Raw genomic sequence first — 24,000 nt, 5'->3', positions numbered from 1 at the left:
ATTAACATTAAAGTAGAACTATCTCCTCGTGTTTAACAAAAGAGATTATTTTAGTCTCATTGATAAGTTTAGTCAATTTTAATGTCAATTCCACAAAACTTTTAAGTATTATGAAATAATTTTGTTTACTAAACGGCAGTTATACACATACATTCATACACTCACACACACACACACACACATATATATACACACATATATACACACACATATTTACAGGGACACACATGCATTGACACATACTCATACCTGTGGTCCAATGATAACTTTAAACTTGTGTATAGGTGAATCTCCACCAATCAGAAAGGAATTGGGACCTGTAAGTTGCAGGAGATAAAGTCGAGCTCGTTGTACTTTTTCGATTCTCTTCCGTGTCAGCTCACTGTTACTAGTCAGATATGCAGAGATGTTCTGCGAAAGGAGACGGCGATAGGCATATACACCAGACGTCTGTTGTGTTCGAAACTGAAATGATAAGTTAACAGAGATGAAATTAAAGAACAAGTATCCATACCTGGTCATCACTTCAAATTTCCTCCTTTCAAACACTAGTTAAGCTTCCATTGAATAAACCACTTCACAAATGAGTTAAAGTAAATAACTGTTTGCAGCAGTCTGCCTCATTGAAAATCTTTATATCAGAGATAGACAACATTGTAATAACAGAGGTGAATTGACAGTGAATAAAAATCTATGAGGATACATATGTACTGAGAAAAATGATGGAGCTTTCATTTTAAAATTCATGCATAGATGTGTGGTTAAGAAATTTGCTTCTCAACCATGTAATTTCAAGTTCAGTTTGTTTTGCATGGCACATGGAGTAAGAATTTTCTTTTCATGCACCTGGTTGACAAAAAGCCTTGTGAGTAAATTTAGCAGATAGAGACTGAAAAAGCCCGGTGTGTTTGTGTGTATGTGAGTGTACGCATGTGTGTGCATGCATGCCTTCTTGTCTTGACATCGTGATACTTATTAGCAAGTGGCACCAACATACAGTGTTATTAATTTCCAATCTTCCATGAAAACATGTCTGACCATGAGGAACAAACACACTGTTTGGAAACAAGTGAGAGCTGATTAAACAAAGAGCCATTAAAATATATATATATATATATATATATGAGCGGGATCGTTGCTGGTGCCCCTGGGCTGGCTCTTGTGCGGGTGACACATGAGGTTTCTCGAGCGAGATGAGCGTGGCTGTTGCCAGTACCGCCTGACTGGCCTTTGTGCGGGTGACACGTAAAAGCACCCACTACACTCTCTGAGTGGTTGGCGTTAGGAAGGGCATCCGGCTAATCCAGCTGTAGAAACACTGCCAAATCAGACTGGAGCCTGGTGTCGCCATCTGGTTTCACTAGTCCTCAGTCGAATCGTCCAACCCATGCTAGCATGGAAAGCGGACATTAAACGATGATGATGATATATATATATATATATATATATATATATATATATATTTATATATATATATATATATACACCGCCTGACTGGCCTTTGTAGGGTTTTCGAGCGAGATCGTTGCCAGTGCCCCTAGACTGGCTCTTGTGCGGGTGGCACATAAAAGACGCCATTTCGAGCGTGGCCGTTTTCGTGCGGGTGACACGTAAAAGCATCCACTACACTCTCTGAGTGGTTGGCGTTAGGAAGGGCATCCAGCTGTAGAAACTCTGCCAAATTGGATTGGAGCCTGGTGTTGCCATCCGGTTTCACCAGTCCTCAGTCAAATCGTCCAACCCATGCTAGCGTGGAAAGCGGACGTTAAACGACGATGATGATGATGATGATGATATATATATATATATGTATATATATATATATATATCTTTACTATTTGTTTCAGTCATTTGACTGCGACCATGCTGGAGCACCACCTTTAGTCGAACAATTCAATCCCAGGACTTATTCTTTGTAAGCCTAGTACTTATTCCACTGGTCTCTTTTGCTGAACCGCTAAGTTACAGGGATGTAAGCACACCAGCATCAGTTGTCAAGCGATGTTGGGGGGACAAACACAGACACACAAACATACACAGACACATATATACATATATATATATATCTATATCTATATATATATATATATATATATATATATATATATATATATATATATATATATATGTATATATATATATATATATACAACAGGCTTCTTTTAGTTTCTGTCTACCAAATCCACTCACAAGGCTTTGGTCGGCCTGAGGCTATAGTAGAAGACACTTGCCTAAGGTGCCACACAGTGGGACTGAACCTGGGACCATGTAGTTGGTAAGTAAGCTACTTACCACACAGCCACTCCTATGCCTATGTTTGCATGTACATATATGTGTGTGTATGTGTATGTGTGTATATATATATATATGGGAGAATATACAAAAAATAACAACAGACGAGGACAGGTGGTGTAAATAACAAAAGTATATATTAGTATGACGCTCGGGAATACGGAAAGTCTTTGACGTTTCGAGCTACGCTCTTCAACAGAAAGAATACGGAGACAAGGAGAAAAACACGACACACACACATATATATATATATATATATATATATATATATCATCATCATCATCGTCGTCATTGAATGTCCACTTTCCATGCTGGCATGGGTTGGACAGTTTGACTGAGGACTGGTGAGCCAGAAGACTGCACCAGGCTCAATCTGATCTGGCAAAGTTTCTACAGCTGGATGCCCTTCCTAATGTCAACCACTTCGAGTGTGTAGTGGGTGCTTTCACGTGCCGCTGGCACGAGGGCCAGTCAGGCAATTCTGGCAACGGCCATGCTCAACAAGTGTTTTTTACGTGCTACTTGCATGGGAGCCAGTCTAGTGGCACCAGCAACGACCACACTCGAATGTTGTTTTTCACGTGCCAGTAAGGCAATGCTGTCAACGATCATGCTTGAATGGTGCTTTTTATGTGCCACCGGCACAGGAGTCAATCCATGACCCTGGCAACAATCACGCTCGGATGTGCTTTTAACGTTCCACTGGTGCAAGTGCCAATCAGGTGGTACTGTCATCGGTCACGTCAGCGATTTTGATTTGATTTCACTTGCCTCAATAGGTCTTCACAGGCAAAGTTTATTGCCCAATGATTGAGGGGTACTCATAAGTGGGCTGGTTACACACCACGCTCGGATGGGCTTTTTATTGTTCCACTGGAATGAGTGCCAATCAGGTGGTATTGTCATCAGCCACGTCAGCAATATATATATATATATATATATATATATATATATATGACAAGATTCTTTCACTTTCCATCTGCTGAAATTTACTCACAAGGATTGGTGAGTTTGTGGCTATAGTAGAAACACTTGCCCAAGGTAAAAAGGTAAAACCAAGACCATGTGGTTGGGGAGCAAACTTCTTACCACACAGCCACCACACATGTGCCATACCAAGAAAATTCATTTCATCATAAATTTGTTAAGTATCTCCAATGATAACATCAACCCAGTAACCAATTTTAGCCTATGAAAGAACTCTAGTTCATTAATTAAGCTTATCCGTCCTCATTTGACTATGGATTTATAGAATAATCAAAACAGGCTAAGAATATCTGAACAAAATAATTAATGAACAGTGATTAATTAACATGCTGGACAAAATTCATCTTGGTTGCTTCTCTCTGTGGTTATATCACACCAAATCACGAGAGACAAGATAAATAAAATGGACAGCAAATTAGATGTAACATGTCCAGACAGACTGGTCAAACGAGATGATGACCAAGCTGTCTTTACCATTCTATATGTCAAGGCATGTCTTATCATACTTTTATTTTTATCTTTTTCCTTGTTTCAATCATTGGATTGCTGCCTTGAATGGTTTAGCTGAACAAACTGACCCATAGTATTTTTGCGTTTTAAAGCCTGGTACTTATTCTATCAGGCCTCTTTTAGCTGAACTGTTAAGTTATAGGGACATAAACAAACCCACACCGATTGTCAAGTGGTATTGGAGGGACAACCACAAAGACATACACACATAGATATATATATAGACAGACAGACAGACAGACAAATACATACATACATACATACATAAGAAGTCCTTCATATACACAAATATACATATGCAAGTATATGTATATGAAGGGCTTCTTTCAGTTTCTGTCCACCAAATCCACTCACAAGGCTTACGTCAACCTGAGGCTATAGTAGAAGACACTCGCCCAAGGTGCCACGCAGTAGGACTGAACTTGGAACCATGTGGCTGGGAAGCAGACTTCCTACCACACAGTCACATGCTAAAACTATCAGAACACCTCGGTGTTATTACTATCCTCCATATAGAAGGATAGTAGTAGAGACTGCATGTGGTTGCCTGATCTGCAAAAGATAGCAGGCAAATCACCCTTAAATCATATCTTACTGTTTAAAAGGGATTAGATAGAAGTATATGTTCGAGAAATGTAGTCCTAGAAGAAATGTATCTGGAAACAAAACAGACTAGATAGTCATATCTGGAATGGTTTTCATAAAAAATTAGCCCGCTCAAGGTTGACACAGGGCTGGAGGAGAGGAAAAGAGGAGGAAGAGAGGAGGAGAAGGATAATATAAAGAAGTAAAATAAGAGAGAAAGGGAGAAGGAGGATGAGGAAACAATATCTAAGTAGTCCTTTGTATCAAAGGTGGGATAGTCATGAATGGAATGTCGGTCATAAATTTGTTTGATCAGCAGTGGGTTTCTTTCGAGAGTTCCTAGAGAGTTCATCAGTAGATAATTTCAAATATGTGGAAGATATCTAACTTGCAATCAAAGGGAGGGGGGTTCATTGCATCTGCTCTACATTGTCACTAAGCCTACAAGAAATAAGAGTTAAATCTTGCTGTAATGAAGCTGGAAAAGACAGAATAGTAAGGATAGGATGTCAGGGTGGAGCCCCAAGTTATAGGATAAGCAGAGTTTCCATCTATCCAGTTTCACTCACAAGGTATGGATCAACTTCAGGTTGCAGAAAAATTATACTTGCCAAAGATACCACGTAGTCAGATTGAACCTGGGACCTTATGACTGTGAAATGTATTTCTTAACCATTCAGCTATACTGTGGCTACTAGAACATCAACACTAACTACACTAACCACCAGAACCACCACACAACAACCGCCACAACAATAACAATTACAACAGTAACAAGCAGCTCCTCAACAACCACTGCCTCTACCACCACCAACACCACTCAAACAGTCACCACTACAACTAGAACAACAAAAAACAAAATATTTGTTTTATGAAGGATCATCATCATCATCATCATCACCAGCATCATCATCATCATCGTCGTCATTGTCATCATCGTCATTGTCATCATCATCATCATCCTCATCCTCATCACCATCATCATCATCATCATGACCACCATTTTAATGTCCATTCGTCTGTGCTTGCATGGATTCAATGGAGATTACTGAGGCCGGAATTTTCTACAGCTGGAAGCCCTTCCTATCACCAACTCTCATCTGTTTCCAAGCGAGGTGATAATTAATTCCCAGTGGCCAGACATATTTTCACAGAATATTGGAAATGAATTACATTGCTTCTATGACAGAGACACTTATATACAGAGACAACCCAAACACATTATTTGACTCTCTGTCCAAAGAATTTGTAATAGAGAATTGAATAATATACTATTTGGCACTCTGTCTGAAGAATTTCTAATAGGAAATTTCTTACATGTTTATCTAACATGTAAAAACCTAATAATTCCTATTAGCAAATGAAACATTGCACCTCCACTGTATCTCTCTCTCTCTCTCTCTCTATATATATATATATATATATATATATATATATATATATATATATACACACATATACATCCAACCCATACCAGCATGATGATGATGGGCTTCTTTTAGCTTCTGCCAAGCAAATCCATCCACCAGGCTTTGATCAGTCTGGGGCTATAGTAGAAGACACTGGCCCAAGATGCCACACAGTAGGACTGAACCCAAAACCAAATGGTTGTGAAACAATCTTTTTAAACCACACAGCCATGCATGCACCTATGTTATAAAAACAAATAAAGACCAAAAGCTCAAAAGTTCTTACTGAGTTGGATGGTGAAAATCTTCGTCGATAAACTGTTGAAGGTCCATGTGAGAGAGGTCCAGTGTTAACAACTTGTTGTGTGAAAGGGGACTCTTTGGCCATTTGGGCCCTGCGTCTGAATACTTCACTAACTCCATTAACTGGGTTCTGTGAAAAATATATAAAAAAGGAATTGAAAAAAAGAATAAGACATATTTGCTACAAATGAATAAAATCTACTACGTGTACTGAATACTGCTTTCTACTTGTAAATCAACACAAACACACTTGTAAGTGTGTATGTATATATGTATGAATATATATTCATGTATGTATACATATATATATATATATATTCATACGTATATATATATTCATGTATGTATATATACGCATATATATTCATACATATATATATATATATATATATATACATATATATATATATATATACATATATATATATATATATATATATATATATATATATATATATCTAAACACAAGAGAAATTACCTATTACAGGCAATTTCTACGCTCTAGGAGACAGTCAAAACGACAGAAACCAAAAAATTTAAGCAATTTCAAAGGGAATGAAAAAATAAAAACTTTTACGGTTATACCTATTGGTTTCGAATTTTTTTTTTATACATGCTAGAACACTGGTAGTGAAATTTGTAAAAATATTTGCTACCCTATATATATATTTAATATATATATATATATATATATATAAACAATTGCAGTGTGGAAGGTGTTTATAAGCCATTTCAAAGCGACAAAAGTATTTTGACACAAATTAAATTTAAATATTGAAGTGAATCTAACGGTTTTTGTGTTTTTTAAATAACTTATAAACACCTTCCACGCTGCAATTGTTTTTGTTTCAGCACACGATCTCAGATCAAGTCACTTGCTATGCAAGTACATCTCCGTAAAATATATTTTTATATACACACATATATATATCGGCTGGCTAGGCTAGCAGGCTAATATATATATTAGGTTACGAGCCTAGCCAGCGAACTGGCATCTTTCGACAGCTAAAATGATGCAAAGTTCATCGTGACTAGCAATGTGTAACAACATCCACTAATCTGGTTGATACCATGATGTGTGTGTGTGTGTGTGTATAGTTCAAATTTACAGAAAACAAAAGGTGAAGACAAGTGAAGGAACAACAAGCAGGTGTATTAGTTCAACACTCAGTAAGAATGGAAAAGTCTTTGACCTTTTGAGCCTATGCTCTTCGGCAAAAAGGATTGTGAAGAAAAGAAAAAAGGAGGGAATAAAAAAATACAGAGAAAGAAAAAAAGATGTAGAGATTAATGGTTCAACATGATGAAATTACTGGAAGAAAGAGGCTGAATGAAGGGAAGATAATAACGATCACCCGACTGAACTAGTGTGCACAAGTGCGTATGTGTATGTGAGAATGGTGTGTGTGAGCATGTATGTGTGAATGGGGGTGAGTGTGTGTGAATGTATGTGTGGGTAAGCTTAAAATTATGTGGGCCTTTGTGTGTGCGTGTGGGAGTGTGTATGTGTATAAGCAACCTAATGTGTGCATTTCATGGAGTGATATGCATTTTCATGTATTTGTGTGTGTGTGTGTGTGTGTGTGTGTGTGTGTGTGTGTGTGTGTGCATATGAACGAGTGTATATGTGTTTGAGGCTATTGTGTGTCTCAAAACAAAATACTGGAAAAATTTGGTATATTTTATATTTTTCCAGTTTTTTGTTTTGATATGTAAATTACTTTGCAAATAGAATTCACCAGAAATTTTAAATGTTATGGATGCCTCATTTTAGCGCTACACAAGGACACAGCTTGAATTATAATTCCTTCTATATACTATTCTGCTTGAATATGATTTATTGGATTATATATATATATATATATATATATATATATATATATATAAAATAATGAAGGTGACAAAAAGTACAGGTCTATGCACTGACAGGGGAGATAACTACCTCATTGAGTGAAATCACCATACTAGTCTAGTTTTGCTTAAAATTAAAGCTTATCAGAAGTGACTATTCCATGTGTGTGTGTGTGTGTGTGTGTGTGTGCGTGTTTGTTGTATGTGAATCTGGGTTTAAGTACACACACATAGGAATGGATGTGCTCAGTGCATGAAAAAGTTACCATTTAGGTTGCGGCTCTTATTAGTAATCACATTAAACTCCAACCATTGCATCATTTCAAAGGATTCTATGTGGCCTGGAAAGGATTATAATGTAACATAAACAGCACATCAATAATAGTTTCTACTACAGACACAAGGCCTGAAATTTGTTGGGAGGTGGGCATAATCAAGTACATTGATCCCAGTACTCAACTGCATAGGTAATTTGGTGTCCTCTAGTAATGTGTGTTATTAATCATTTTGATCATTAGTCATCTTCTTCATTCATCACAGCATCTTAGTATTAGTCTTCACCACTCCATTCCATGTTTCCCAAATTCTCCCTGTTGTATCTAGCTGAAAAATGAGGGCCTCTTAATGATGTTTCCAAATTTTGGAACAAGACCAGCGGTTTTGTGGGCAGCGGCAAGTCGACTGCATCGACCTCAGCACTCATCACGGACTTATTTTATCAACCCCCACCGAAAGGATGAAAAGCAGCAGTTTGCAGGAAGGGTGTAAGTTAATTACATCGACCTCAGTGTTCAGCTGGTAATTATTTCATCAACCCCCGAAAATATAAAAGGCAAAAATCAACCTCAGCAGAATTTGAACACTGAATGTAAAGACAATGTAAATGCCGCTATGCATTTTGCCCGGCATGCTAGCGATTCTGTCAGCTCATCATCTTTAGCACATCAGTAAAAAGAGAAAAAACGTGGGCTTGAACTTGGAAGTCCTTTATTACCTTCTTAGCTCTTATATCCTCCAGTGTTGTTGGCACAATGGACAATGAACCTTCTCCATACATCCTGATTGTTCACTTTCTTCTTTAGATCCACTAGAGACTGAGTCGTCTATTACTCCAGTTACATGTTTCTGTATTCAGTAATAAATGAGGTCACACTATAAATGCTATTCCTTTGTCTGTCTAAGGAAGTATCTGGGCTTGATTAAGCATGGTACACTAATAAGCTGCATCTACCAATTGCATTCATTATATGACATTATTCATTACCAAATCTTGAAGCAAGTAACTAACGTAATAACGAAAAACCAAAGTCAAGCTCAAGTTCTTTTCTCTTATTGTATGTAAATATATGTATATATATATATATGGATATATATGAATATACACAGGAAATTAGGTGGTTGTTATAGCAACACCTATCTGCACATGTCCAATCCACACATGCTTACACACACACGCACATCGGCAACATTTGTCAATTTCTTGAAAATGGGGTCGTAACCTCGAAATATTGAATACAAGGTAAGTCTACATTAATTCACATATTTGTTTTCTTGTGATTTGCCTTGCATTTACTTCGCATTGTTTTGGCCTTACCCACGACTTTTTACAGAATATATATATGTGTGTGTGTGTGTGTGGTGAAGGCACATGGCTTAGTAGTTAGTGATATTCGGCTCTCAAATGTAAGGTCATGAGTTTGATTCCCAGAGAGGCATGTTATATCCTTGAGCAAGACATTTTATTTCACATTGCTAGCAAAAAGTGTGTAATACCTGTATTTGAAAGGGTCAGCCTTGTCACATCGTGTGTCATGCTGAATCTCCTTGAGAACTATGTTAAGGGTACACATGTCTGTGGAGTGCTCAACCACTTGCATGTCAATTTCACGACCAGACTGTTCTGCTGATCAGATGAAATGGGACCCACATCATCATAAATGACAGAGTGCCAGATATATATATATATATATATATATATATATATATATATATATATATATATACTCTTTTACTTGTTTCAGTCATTTGACTGTGGCCATGCTGGAGCACCGCCTTTAGTCGAGCAAATCGCCCCCAGGACTTATTCTTTTGTAAGCCTAGTACTTATTCTATCGGTCTCTTTTTGCCGAACTGCTAAGTTACGGGGACGTAAATGCACCAGCATTGGTTGTCAAGTGATGTTGGGGGGGGGGGGGGCTCAAACACAGACACACAAATATATACACACACATACATCATCATCATCATCATCGTTTAACGTCCGCTTTCCATGCTAGCATGGGTTGGACGATTTGACTGAGGACTGGTGAAACCGGATGGCAACACCAGGCTCCAGTCTGATTTGGCAGAGTTTCTACAGCTGGATGCCCTTCCTAACGCCAACCACTCAGAGAGTGTAGTGGGTGCTTTTACGTGTCACCCGCACGAAAACGGCCACGCTCGAAATGGTGTCTTTTATGTGCCACCCGCACAAGCCAGTCCAGGGGCACTGGCAACGATCTCGCTCGAAAATCCTACAGGAGCCAGTCAGGCGGTACTGGCAACGGCCACGCTCAAAATGGTGCATCTCATGTGCCACCCGCACAAGAACCAGTCCAGGGGCACTGGCAACGATCTTACTTGGCTTGCCGGGTCTTCTCACGCACAGCCCATTTCCAAAGGTCTCGGTCCGTAGTCATCGCCTCGGTGAGGCCCAATGTACGAAGGTCTTGCCTCACCACCTCAGCCCAGGTCTTCCTGGGCCTACCTCTTCCACGGGTTCCCTCAACTGTTAGGGTGTGGCACTTTTTCACGCAGCTATCCTCCTCCATTCTCACCACATGTCCATACCAGCGCAATCGTCTCTCTTGCACGCCACAACTGATGCTTCTAATGTTCAGCTTTTCTCTCAAGATACTTACACTCTGACGGGTATTCACATTGACATTACACATCCAACGGAGCATACTGGCTTCATTCCTTGCGAGCTTACGTATGTCCTCAGCAGTTACAGCCCATGTTTCACTGCCATGTAGCATGGTTGTTCGTACGCATGCGTCATACAGTCTGCCTTTTACTCTGAGTGAGAGTCCCTTTGTCGCCAGCAGGGGTAAGAGCTCTCTAAACTTTGCCCAGGCTATTCTTATTCTAGCAGCTACACTTTCAGCGCACCCACCCCCACTACTAACTTGGTCGCCCAGATAGCGGAAGCTATCGACTACCTCTAGTTTTTCACCCTGGAATGAGATAGAAGTTGTTTCCTGTTTGTTTGCAGTCTTTATTGCACCTGAACATCTGCCACAAACAAAAACTAACTTGCTAGTTAACCTGCCTTTGATGTTGCTGCACCTCTTATGTGTCCATAGCTTGCACCGGGTACATCTTATAGAGTTACTACCTACTCCTTTTCTACATACTGAGCAGGGCCATCTACCTGAACATCTGCCACAAACAAAAACTAACTTGCTAGTTAACCTGCCTTTGATGTTGCTGCACCTCTTATGTGTCCATAGCTTGCACCGGGTACATCTTATAGAGTTACTACCTACTCCTTTTCTACATACTGAGCAGGGCCATCTACCTATATATATATATATATATATATATATATATATATATATATACATATATATGACGGGCTTCTTTCAGTTTCCGTCTACCAAATCCACTCACAGGGCTTTGGTCAGCCCAAGGCTATAGTAGAAGACACCTGCCCAAGGTGCCACGCAGTGGTGCAGTGGGACTGAACCCGGAACCATGTGGTTGGTAAGCAAGCTACTTGCCACACAGCCACTCCTGCGCCTATATATATATATATATATATATATATATATATATATATATATATATATATATATATATATATATATATATATATATATATATATATATATATATATATATATATATATATATATATATATATATATATATATATATATATATATATATATATATATATATATATATATATATATATATATATATTTATATATATTTATTTATATAAAAGAAGGTTTGAAAATGCAATTTTAAAGATAGATTGTCAAAAGTAAAATGTAAAGCTTTGTATAAGTTTAGTTGTGTTAAGTACTGGTTATCACAAAAAGTATTAAAATACAGTTATACATTCTTTGATAATAATAAGAAAATGTTAAAAACAGTTTACAAGAAAGTATTTAAGAAAGTATTCAGAACGGGACTATAAAAAGTATTATGAGTTCAATAAATATCATGTTTGTTTGGTAGTATATATATATACACAGAAGGAGATATATTTAAGAATTTACAAACATTGTGGAGGAATAACTGACCTGTTTTTCTGACATTTTCTATCTTGTATATATATAGAGAGAAAGAGGGAGGTTTGGCCAAAAGTCACCTGGCAGTAAATCAAACCCATTTAATTTCAAGATTTATTTATGTTTAACAACTGAATGAATTTAATAAAAGCATCTAAATATGAAACATCATGAAAACTGTTCAAACTGATGTCCTTCTTGAGCGACACATTTTTCCATTCAAGTCAATACAGACTTACAGATAATATTTATGGAATTTTGATTTACTGTCTGGTGACTTTTGGCCAACCCTACATATATGAATATAGCGTTCATACACACATAATTTTTCCCGTCTGGCCGTACAGCCTTTCCGTTTGTTTTCCTGTCTTGTTTTTTGTCCGCCACTACATTCCTCTATGGCAAGGTTTAATTTGTGTATACAAATTTAATTTGCGGTCCATGGGAAGAGCCGTTTTAACGATGCGTCCTACCCAGCTCTTCGAAACGCCGGGGTTAAAACGGGGGTAGCTGATGAAGGAAAATGTTCTCTATGTGGCTTGTGTGTTTTCTTGTCTACGTTTTGTTTGCAATGTCCTGTACCCAGATATGCACCTATACATACAGGTGGATGTCGGTATGCACATACCTGTACGTATATATGCATATACTCATTTACTATTTGTTTTTATATATATATATATATATATATATATATATGCACATGTTAGTTTATGTTAAATGCATGAGAGAGGAGTGCATTTTTATAGAAACTGAAACTTAGAATTTCGGATCTATTTCAAAACGGGGGCACCAGTATTTTCTTAACGAAACACTAACGAAACACTTTGAAACTTGGGACACTGGTAGAATGTGTCATATAAAACATCTTTTACTCTTAGTCTTCTTAACAAAAAAAAGGAATTCGCAAGTTATTCTATGTTAAAGTTGTCGTATTTCTGTAATTTCAACCAATCACTGACGTCTATTCAGCTGAATAGAGTTACTGCTGGGCGGTCATAAAAATGTTATTCCCTGTGACATATTTCATCCGGTTTAATCGTAATTTATACGCATATATTGTTTATATAATAAATTACGCTGTGCGTATCTATGTGTGTAACAATTTTAGAGTTCGGATTCTAGAGTTAGGGTTAGTTTTAGGGTTAGGGTTAGGGTTACGGTTACGGTTAACAGTCTAGTTAGGGTTAGGGGATTAATACGATATACACCGTTACAGCGCTAACTGTTTTCAACTGAATAGACGTCAGTGATCAGTAGAAATTATCGAAATAAGACAATTTTTTACATGAAATAAATTCGAATACAAAAATTTTTTTCTGTTCTATAACACAAAATAGATAAGTATACGAAGTTTGAAAGTCTTTCGGTACCAAAAACACTACATAAAACATTAATGAAAACTGGTGCCCCCGTTTTAAAATAGATCCAGAATTTCTTATGACGTGAGTTTCATGCAACTGTCATTTTCATGTGACAGCTATACATGTAATTATATATACACTTTTATTTGTTTCAGTAATTTGACTGCGGCCATACTGGGGCACCGCCTTTAGTCAAATAAACCGACCCCAGGACTTATTCTTAGTAAGCCTAGTACTTATTCTATCAGTCTCTTTTGCTGACACTGCTAAGTTACGGGGACGTAAACACACCAGCATCCATTGTCAGGCAAGGTTGGGGAAGAAACATATACATTTATATACATACATGATGGGCTTCTTTCAGTTTCTACCAAATGCACTCACAAGGCTTTGGTCAGCCCAAGGCTATATTGGAAGACACTTGCCCAAGCTGTCATGCAGTGGGACTGAACCTGGAACCATGTAGATGGTAAGCAAGCTACTTACCAAGGAAGGGAGGAGAGGAGGGGAAAGAGGAGGTAGGAGGGGAAAGAGGAGGGAGGAGGGGAAAGAGGAGGGGAAAGAGGAGGGAGGAGGGGAAAGAGGAGGGAGGAGGGGAAAGAGGAGGGAGGAGGGGAAAGAGGAGGGAGGAGGGGAAAGAGGAGGGAGGAGGGGAAAGAGGAGGGAGGAGGGGAAAGAGGAGGGAGGAGGGGAGGATGAGGGGTAGATGAGAGAAGAGGAGGAGAAAGATGATGATGAGGAGGTGGAGGTGATGGAGGACCAATATAATTGAATACAGTTAAGGATTTTAAATATGATGATGATGATAATGATTATACTAGTTTGTTGATAGCACTGATCCCTGGAAGTTGACTGGTACTTTATTTTATTGACCCTGAATGGATAAAAAGACAGATGATGATGATGATGGTGGTGGTGGTGGTGGTGGTGGTGGTGGTTATGATGACAACAGCAATAATAAAGATGTTGACAAACATTCTTGTGTTGAAGAGAAAGTAAGAAAGAGATTCCTTGCTATCCCAAGAATGTCATCTCACTCACCCCACCCATACACTCACTCAGCCCCTTCATCAGCACACACACACACACACACACACACACCTCCACACACTCACTCTTTCCCCCCTCTCCCTCTCCTTTCCTTCCCTCCTAGCACTCAGCCTTGTCAGCCACATAAACCAGATCACAGTCTGCAGAAAAGATGATTTCTACAGCCTAGCGTGGCATTGCATATTTAGGTTTGAAGATCAATGGCACTGCACTGGTGGTGGTGGTGGTGGTGGTGGTGGTGGAAATGGTGAAAAGTAAAGGTAATGAGGATGGTTGTTGTGATGGTGATGACTTGTAATGGTGGTGGTGGTTGTAGCAGTGGTAGTAGTAATTTTTGGTGGTTTGTGGTGGTGGTGATTTGGGGGTGGTGGTTTGGGGTGGTGGCAGTTTGAGATGGTGGTGGTGGTTTTGGTAGTGATGATAGTGGTGGAAATGATGGGAGGGTAGTGGTGGGGGGGTGATGGTGGCAGTGGTTGTGATGGTCATGGTGGTGGTGGTGGTGGTGGTGGCAGTGGTGGTGATGGTGGCAGTGGTAATGATGGTGGTGGTTGTTTGTAGTGGTAGTGGTAGTGGTGGTGGTTTGTGGTGATGGTGGTGGTGATAGTGGTTGTGATTGGTAAATTAAATATTACTGACAAGGCAAACACAACAGACATGTCACCCTACTACATTATCTGCGATTTTCCCTGGTTTACTGCAAGCTGTGTTTTTCTATCATTATTGACACTTTTAGTTGAATATAAATTAGCAATGGAGATATTTGTGATAAAAAGTAAGGTAACAGTTAGACACAGGCGTGGCTCTGTGGTTCTAGGTTCAATCCCACTGTGTGGCACCTTGGGTAAGTGTCTTCTACTATAGTCACAAGCCAACCAAAGCCTTGTGAATAGATTTGGTAGATGGAAACTGAAAGAAGCCCATCATATATACATACATATATATAGAAGTGGCTGTGTGGTAAGTTGCTATAGGTGCAGGAGTGGCTGTGAGGTAAGTTGCTTGCTTACCAACTACATGGTTCCGGTTCAGTCCCACAGTGTTGCATTTTGGGCAAGTGCCATCTACTATAGCCTCTGGCCAATCAGAGTCTAGTGAGTGGATTTGGTAGATGGAAACTGAAAGAAGCCTGTTGTATACATACATATATATATATATATGTATGTGTGTCTGTCTCCCCCCCCCCACCACCATCATCATCGCTTGACAACTGATGCTAGTGTGTTTACGTCCCCATAATCTACGGTTCAGCTAAAGGGACTGATAGAATAAGTACTCGGCTTACAAAGAATAAGTCCTGGGGTCACTTTGCTCAACTAAAGGTGGTGCTCCAGCATGGCCGCAGTCAAATGACTGAAACAAGTAAAAGCACAAAAGAATATATGTGTGTGTGTGTGTGTGTGTGTGTCTATCTTTGTGTCTGTGTTTGTCTCCCACCAATGCTTGACAATTGGTGTTGGTTTATTTATGACCCTGAAATGTAGCAATTCAACAAAAGAGACCAACAGAATAAGTACTAGGCTTAAAAAAAAAAGTCCTAGGGTCGATTTGTGTGACTTAAAAAAAAAATCCTCTTGGGCAAGTGTCTTCTACTATAGCCTCGGGCCGACCAAAGCTTTGTGAGTGGATTTGGAAGACGGAAACTGAAAGAAGCCCGTCGTATATATGTATATATATATATATATATGTGTGTGTGTGTGTGTGTGTGTATGTGTGTGTGTTTGTGTGTCTGTGTTTGTCCCCCCAGCATTGCTTGACAACCGATGCTGGTGTGTTTATGTCCCCATAGGTTAGCGGTTCGGCAAAACAGACCGATAGAATAAGTACTAGGCTTACAAAGAATAAATTCCGGGGTCGATTTGCTCGACTAAAGGCGCTGCTCCAGCATGGCCGCAGTCAAATGACTGAAATACGTAAAAAGAGTATCTATGTATGTATGTATGTATGTATGTATGTATGTATGTATGCATTAAAATTCTTTAAAACAAAAGCAAAGATACAAGAAATTTGAAAAAAAATATCAAAACAAAAAAATAAGAAGGAACACGTGCATGCACACAGATACACACAAACTTTTGCTTTTCATATATATGCATTCATACACACACACACACACACACACGTGCGCATGCATACACAAAAAATTTTGACTTTCACACACATGCATTCTTATCTCTTTATTGCCCACAAGGGGCTAAACATAGAAGGGACAAACAAGGACAGACAAAGGGATTAAGTCGATTACCTCGACCCCAGTGCGTAACTGGTACTTAATTTATCGACCCCCCGAAACGATGAAAGGCAAAGTCGACCTCAGCGGAATTTGAACTCAGAACGTAACAGCAGACGAAATACCACTAAGTATTTCGCCCGGCGTGCTAACGATTCAGCCAGCTAACGATTCGCCGTTTTTCACACGCATGCATTCATACACACACACACACACACACACACGAATGGGGATAGGAGTAATAAGTGAGTTTGATGTATATATTTATTTGTTTTTTGCGTTTTTTTTGGGGGGGAAATTCTATGTATTTCAAGAGAAATGAAACAGCAAGATGAGTAGGTAGAAGAGAATTGTGCCTTACACAAACAACTTCCTCATTCCTTTCCTCTCTTCATTCATTGCTGGCCTTCAGGGAAGGAAGATGGTCTACAGCTGATGTCTTTACACCACATTCAACTAGGAAGCAGTGTGTTTGTGTGTGTGTGGAGGGGGGGAGGTTTATATTTATCTTTGAGATGATGAGGAGGAGGAGGACGACGACGACAACGACGACGACGACAATGACGACGATGACAATAAAGATGACGGGGGTGATGAGAATAATGTTGAAGATGTAGATGATGATAACTCCAATGATGATGATGATGATGATGATGACACTGACAGTGTCGTTGTTAATGGTGATGATGGTGATGATGATGGTGCCAATGTTGCAGGCAACGATGATGATTATAATGACGATGTTATAAAGATATTATGGTGATGACAATAATGATGCTGGTGTTGGTGGTGATGGTGGTGATGGTGTTGGTGGTGGTGGTGGTGGTGCTGGTGCTGGTGGTGATGGTGGTGATGGTGTTGTTGGTGGTGGTGGTGGTGGTGGTGGTGGTGGTGGTGGTGCTGGTGGTGATGATGGTGTTGTTGTTGTTGGTGGTGGTGGTGGTGGTGGTGCTGCTGGTGGTGATGGTGGTGATGGTGTTGTTGTTGTTGGTGGTGGTGGTGGTGGTGGTGATGATGATGATGGTGGTGGTGGTGGTGGTGGTGGTGGTGGTGGTGGTGGTGATGGTGGTGGTGGTGGTGGTGGTGATGGTGTTGGTGGTGGTGGTGATGATGGTGGTGGTGGTGGTTGTGGTGGTTGTGTTGTTGTTGTTGGTGGTGGTGGTGGTGGTGGTGGTGGTGGTGGTGGTGGTGGTGGTGGTGGTGGTGGTGGTGGTGGTGGTGGTGATGATGCCAGTTGGATTTTTCTTATCGGCTGTTCTGGATTATGTGTTTTTTCTTTCTTGTTTTTGTTGTCTTGCCCTTAACTGCTACCCACCACCACCACCACCACCACCAGCATGGGAATGAAGTAATGTTGGGAGGGGAGTGAGAGAGAAAGAGAATGACAGAGAGAGAGAGAGAGAGAGAGGGGGAGAGAGAGATAAAGATGCTCAGATAAATGTTTGTTTTCACAATCTGCATCCTATGTGAGTGTGTGTGTGTGTGTGTATAAGAATGGCTACATGTATATCTGGAAGTGTATGCTATCGTGTAGCTATGCAAGTACACATACATGTGTACATCTATGCCTGTACGTAGACATATACGTGTACACAAGGATGTACGTCTGTTACAAGATTGATGGTTTTTCAGAAATTTTAGGGTGGAGTTAACATAGGGGGGGGGGCGTTAGTGAAACATGTGCTGAGGTAGATGACAATGATAATGATGGTGGTGGTGTCGGCAGCGGCAGTGGTGGTGGTGGTATTGGTGGTGATGGTGGTGGTAGTAGCTGTGGAGGTAGTAGTATATAGTGGTTGTAGAATGGCTATGGTGGTGATGGCTGTGGTGTGGTGTGTAGTGGTAAGCAGTATGTAGACTTAAGGCGTTGAGCTGGCAGAAACGTTAGCACGCCGGGCGAAATGCTTAGCGGTATTTCGTCTACCGTTACGTTCTGAGTTCAAATTCCACCAAGGTCGACTTTGCCTTTCATCCTTTCGGGGGTCGATAAATTAAGTACCAGTATTGTACTGGGGTTGATGGAATCGACTTAATCCCTTGGTCTGTCCTTGTTTGTCCCCTCTATGTTTAGCCCCTTGTGGACAATAAAGTAATAAGTATGTAGACTAATGCTCATTGCAGCCATGACCATTCCATCTATTTTATTTCCTTTTCTTAGATAGAATGTATATAGGACTACATTACCAAATTTCGGCTCTTCTGTTTTTTTCCTAAGTTTCTTCAAGGATTTTCTACTACCAATGCCTTGAGTGGATTTGGCAGATGGAAACTGAAAGAAGCTTATTGTATGTGTGTGTGTGTGCATATGCATATCTATATAAATATAAATGTATGTGTATATGTACATGTGTGTATGTATGTATGTATGTATGCATGTATACATAGGTGCAGGAATGGGTGTGTGGTAAGTAGCTTGCTTACTAACCACATGGTCCCAGGTTCAGTCCCACTGCATGGCACCTTGGGCAAGTGTCTTCTACTATAACCTCGGGCCGACCAAAGCCTTGTGAGTGGATTTGGTAGACGGAAACTGAAAGAATCCCGTCGTATGTGTGTGTGTGTGCGTGTGTGTGTGTGTGTGTGTGCGCGTGTATGTTTGTGCGTCTGTGTTTGTCCACCACCATCGCTTGACATCCGATGTTGCTGTGTTTACGTCCCCATAACTTAGCGGTTCGGCAAAAGAGACCGATAGGATAAGTACTAGGCTTTCAAACAGTAAGTCCTGGGGTCGATTTGTTTGACTAAAAGCAGTGCTCTAGCATGGCCTCATTGAGATGAAAGAAACGAATAAGAGAATAAGAGAATAAGAGAATAAGAGAATACACACACACATAATGGTTGTAAGTGAAGGGTGCTGGCATGGATGAGCTAAAGAAGTTTGCTTCCAAACCAAAGTTCAGTCTCATTGCATGGCACCTTGAGCAAGTATATTCTACTATAGCCCCAAATCGGCCAAAGCCTTGTAAGTGAATTTAGTAGATGGAAATTGAAAGAAGCCTATTGTGTGTGTGTGTGTGTGTCCTTGCTATGATATTGCTTGATAGTTGTAAACAAGTGTCACCAACAATTAAGCAGTGTCCTTCATTTCCAACATTCCATGTAAACATGTCTTGTTATAGGAAAATATTACGTTATTCTGAAACAGGTGAGAGTTGGCAAAAGGAAGGGCATTTGATCATAGAAAATCCACCGCACTCAAGATACTCCATCCGACTCATGCAAGTATGGAAAAGAGGACATTAAAAAAGGATGATGGTGATGGTTATGATGGTAATGGTGGTGTCAGTGGTTATGTGTAGGTTGAGAAAGATTTGGCTGCAATTTCTAGCATTTCCTCGTTTTCAGATAAATAAAATAAGTACTAGTTGAGCACTAGGGTTGATGTAATCCTTAGCCCCTTCCCCCAAAATTGCTGGCCTTGGGCCAAAACTTGAAATGAATATTATTGGTGCCGATTCCGGTTTTAGTGGTGGCAGTGTCTACGGCATTGGTATTGTTTGTGTTGTCCACAAGCCAGCCTTCCACTTAGTTCTCTATGCCTTAACTATGGGACCAGCTTCATTTATTTGACTCATAATGAGGCCAGAGCTGACCAGGAAGTAAAAGCAACAAGTGTGTAACTTTATATACCCCCAAAACTCCTAAACTCCTGAGCTGAAGTATCATCATTGAATGCAATCTAACGCCTTGCTTCATATACTTTTTGTATTAATGCAGACTGTTGTTGGCACTCCGTCGCTTACGATGTCGAGGGTTCCAGTTGATCCAATCAACGGAACAGTCTGCTCGTGAAATTAACATGCAAGTGGCTGAGCACTCCACAGACACGTGTACCCTCAACGTAGTTCTTGGGGATATCCAGCGTGACACAGTGTGACAAGGCTGACCCTTTGAATTACAGGCACAACAGAAACAGGAAGTAAGAGTGAGAGAAGGTTGTGGTGAAAGAGTACAGCAGGGTTTGCCACCATCCCCTGCCGGAGCCTCGTGGAGCTTTAGGTGTTTTTGCTCAATAAATACAAACAATGCCCGGTCTGGGAATCGAAACCGCGATCCTATGACCACGAATTCACTGCCCTAACCACTGGGCCATTGCGCCTCCACATTAATGCAGATTATACTAGCAAAAACTCTTACCATTCATTCATCTAACGTTCTCTATCCACTGATAAAAGCAATTTCGTGAAGACTATGCTTCACTGATAAAATCTAATAACACAAGAATATATCCATAACTGTCCTCTTGTCCAATAACAAAAATCATAGATCCTCATTAAGCATGAAAATGTGGTTTACTGTGAAATTAATTAATTCCTATGAAATTATCTCCCTTCTTTGAGTATTGTCTATAACTGCCACTTGGGTTCTTTTGTTTTCCTTCTCCAGCTAAGAGGAAAATCTCAATTCATTTAGAGTTATTTTGTGTTCATCATTCAGTAGATCGCCACCTAGCTGGCTCATCTAGAGCTTGGGTATGACCCACCTACAAACTGAGCAGTTAAAGTTTGCAGGAAGGGTAGTTACTATGTAAAATCATATAAAGCAACAAAAAATTGTTTTAAAATAATAAGGTAATCCAAAATAGATACTAATAATGATAATGATGATGATGACGATGACGCTGACGATGACGATAAATATTTCTCAGACAAGAGAAGACAAAAAAAGTCAAGTTATTTACTTCAAGATTCCATTCTATCTTAATGTGAACACAAGTGTCACTAGCATTACTTTACTTATAAGTATTTTTAAGGGAATCAGGCACATCATGAGATATTTAATAGGAGTATTCTTAAATTAAGTTTTAGTTCTACTCATAATTTGTTACATAAATAGAAACTATTAATTTCTGTACTGTTATCCCAAATTGGCTTAATTTCATAAATTACCCAATAAACAATTTATGTCTTTCAGAACTGAAAGCCTATAGTTCAAAAAATATTTTCAGTTAATAATCAACTCTCTAAAGACTATACTGGTTTGACAGTAAATCCCTTTGTATTAAGATTCAATCCCCATTCATATTCTTTCAGCAAGTCTGCCAAAGTACATCTGGTTTTTAACCTTTTATCTGTCATGTATATTCACATGTGATACACAGGACATATTTCCCTGGCACCCAGGTATCATATATGATATACATTCCCAATTTCTTTCAACCACTAGAGTAACTTAGGACTTATGAAAGGAAAGATTTTTATTACTCAGGATGTATGAAAGAAGGGCCAAATAAAAGTCTGAAAACAAGCATGGATGTATAGGACAAACTTATGAAAATATTTCTGAGAGACAAAGGGTTATGGTATATTAATATCAGAGAATATGAAATTATTTTGCAGATAGTGAAGAACACCAAATGTGCTAAACAAGTTAATGATGACTGGGAAGATTTGTTCCACGAAAATTCTATCTTAAACACTTGTTCAGAATTAATGCCTCAATGCAATGGTTGAACCCCACACAGTGTCATAAGAATACTTTGACCAGGACAAATCAGAATTTTCAGTGTAAGTATTCCAAAACACCTACCGAAGGAATTTTGCACAGTGTCTTTCTTTACGCTCTGAGTTCAAACTCCACCGACGTTGGTAAATTAAGTACCAGCTGCATACTGGGGTCGATCTAATTGGCTGGCCCCCTCCCCCAAAATTTCAGGCCTTATGCCTAGAGTAGAAAAGATTATTCTAATGTTGGTAATGATATTCAATAGATGAGTGAATGAATGTGTGTGTGTGTGTGTGTGTGTATGAGCATATACTATATATATATATATATATATATATATATATATATATATCATCATCATCATCATCATCATCGTTTAATGTCCGCTTTCCATGCTAGCATGGGTTGGACGATTTGACTGACTGGTGCAACCAGATGGCTACACCAGGCTCCAATCTAATTTGGCAGAGTTTCTACAGCTGGATGCCCTTCCTAATGCCAACCACTCAGAGAGTGTAGTGGGTGCTTTTACGTGTCACCCGCACGAAAACGGCCACGCTCGAAATGGTGTCTTTTATGTGCCACCCGCACAAGAGCCAGTCCAGGGGCACTGGCAACAATCTCGCTCGAAAACCCTACAAGGCCAGTGAGGCGGTACTGGCAATGGTCACGCTCAGGATGGTACATCTTATGTGCCACCCGCACAAGAGCCAGTCCAGGGGCACTGGCAACGATCTCACTTGGCTTGCCGGGTCTTCTCACGCACAGCACATTTCCAAAGGTCTCGGTCAGTAGTCATCGCCTCGGTGAGGCCCAATGTTCGAAGGTCTTGCCTCACCACCTCAGCCCAGGTCTTCCTGGGCCTACCTCTTCCACGGGTTCCCTCAACTGTTAGGGAGTGGCACTTTTTCATGCAGCTATCCTCATTCATTCTCACCACATGTCCAAACCAGCGCAATCGTCTCTCTTGCACACCACTATGCAGTGCTCCAATTTAGCAATTGCTCCAATTGCTAGATGTCCTTTAAATTTGAAATCTCAATTGTTGATATGACATGATATGTCATAAGTGTCTGTATATTGTCTTTTTGTCATTTTGGTTATAAAATAAACAGATTAATCAACAGAATACAGTGTCTGCAAGTTGATGAGCACCTCATATTCCCCTCTATTTCCTTATTGCTATATATATATACATCCGGAACTCAGAGTTTTATTATGGCAACAAAATAATTGTTACATATTATATTACAAATGTATATATATATATATATATATATATATATATATATAACGTCGTCTCCTTCATTGGACATGAAACTCAGCTTGCAAAGACTTATTGGGGCAAGCGAAAGCGAAATCGGGATAGCACCTGTGCCCAGCGTCGCCTTTCTGGCACTTGTACCCGTGACATGTGCAAGGATTTTCGAGCGATATCGTTGCCAGTGCCCCTGGACTGGCTTTTGTGTGGGTGGCACATAAAATACACCATTTCGAGCGTGGCCGTTGCCAGTACTGCCTAACTGGCCTTCGTGCGGGTGACACGTAAAAGCACCCACCACACTCTCTGAGTGGTTGGCGTTAGGAAGGGCATCCAGCTGTAGAAACTCTGCCAAATCAGATTGGAGCCTGGTGTTGCCATCCAGTTTCACCAGTCCTCAGTCAAATCGTCCAACCCATGCTAGCATGGAAAGCAG

At 39.8% G+C, this 24,000-nt stretch overlaps 1 protein-coding gene across 2 annotated transcripts in view; it reads right to left on the bottom strand.

The window, feature by feature from the left end:
• Positions 1 to 24,000, bottom strand: part of LOC106881243 (mitogen-activated protein kinase kinase kinase 1) — a 251,732-nt gene that overhangs the window by 55,093 nt on the left and 172,639 nt on the right. For both annotated transcript variants that reach the window (XM_089356790.1, XM_089356789.1), the window contains exons 3-4: positions 6,070 to 6,216; positions 250 to 465 (exon numbers count right to left, since the gene is read on the bottom strand). In XM_089356790.1, the coding sequence (XP_089212916.1) occupies positions 250 to 465; positions 6,070 to 6,216 (363 nt within the window). The remainder of the gene's footprint in view (positions 1 to 249; positions 466 to 6,069; positions 6,217 to 24,000) is intronic.

This window comes from Octopus bimaculoides, chromosome 8 (assembly GCF_046866305.1).
Source record: "Octopus bimaculoides isolate indiv1 chromosome 8, ASM4686630v1, whole genome shotgun sequence".
Classification (NCBI taxonomy): Eukaryota; Metazoa; Mollusca; class Cephalopoda; order Octopoda; family Octopodidae; genus Octopus; species Octopus bimaculoides.
This window is presented reverse-complemented; position numbering and strand designations above follow the sequence as displayed.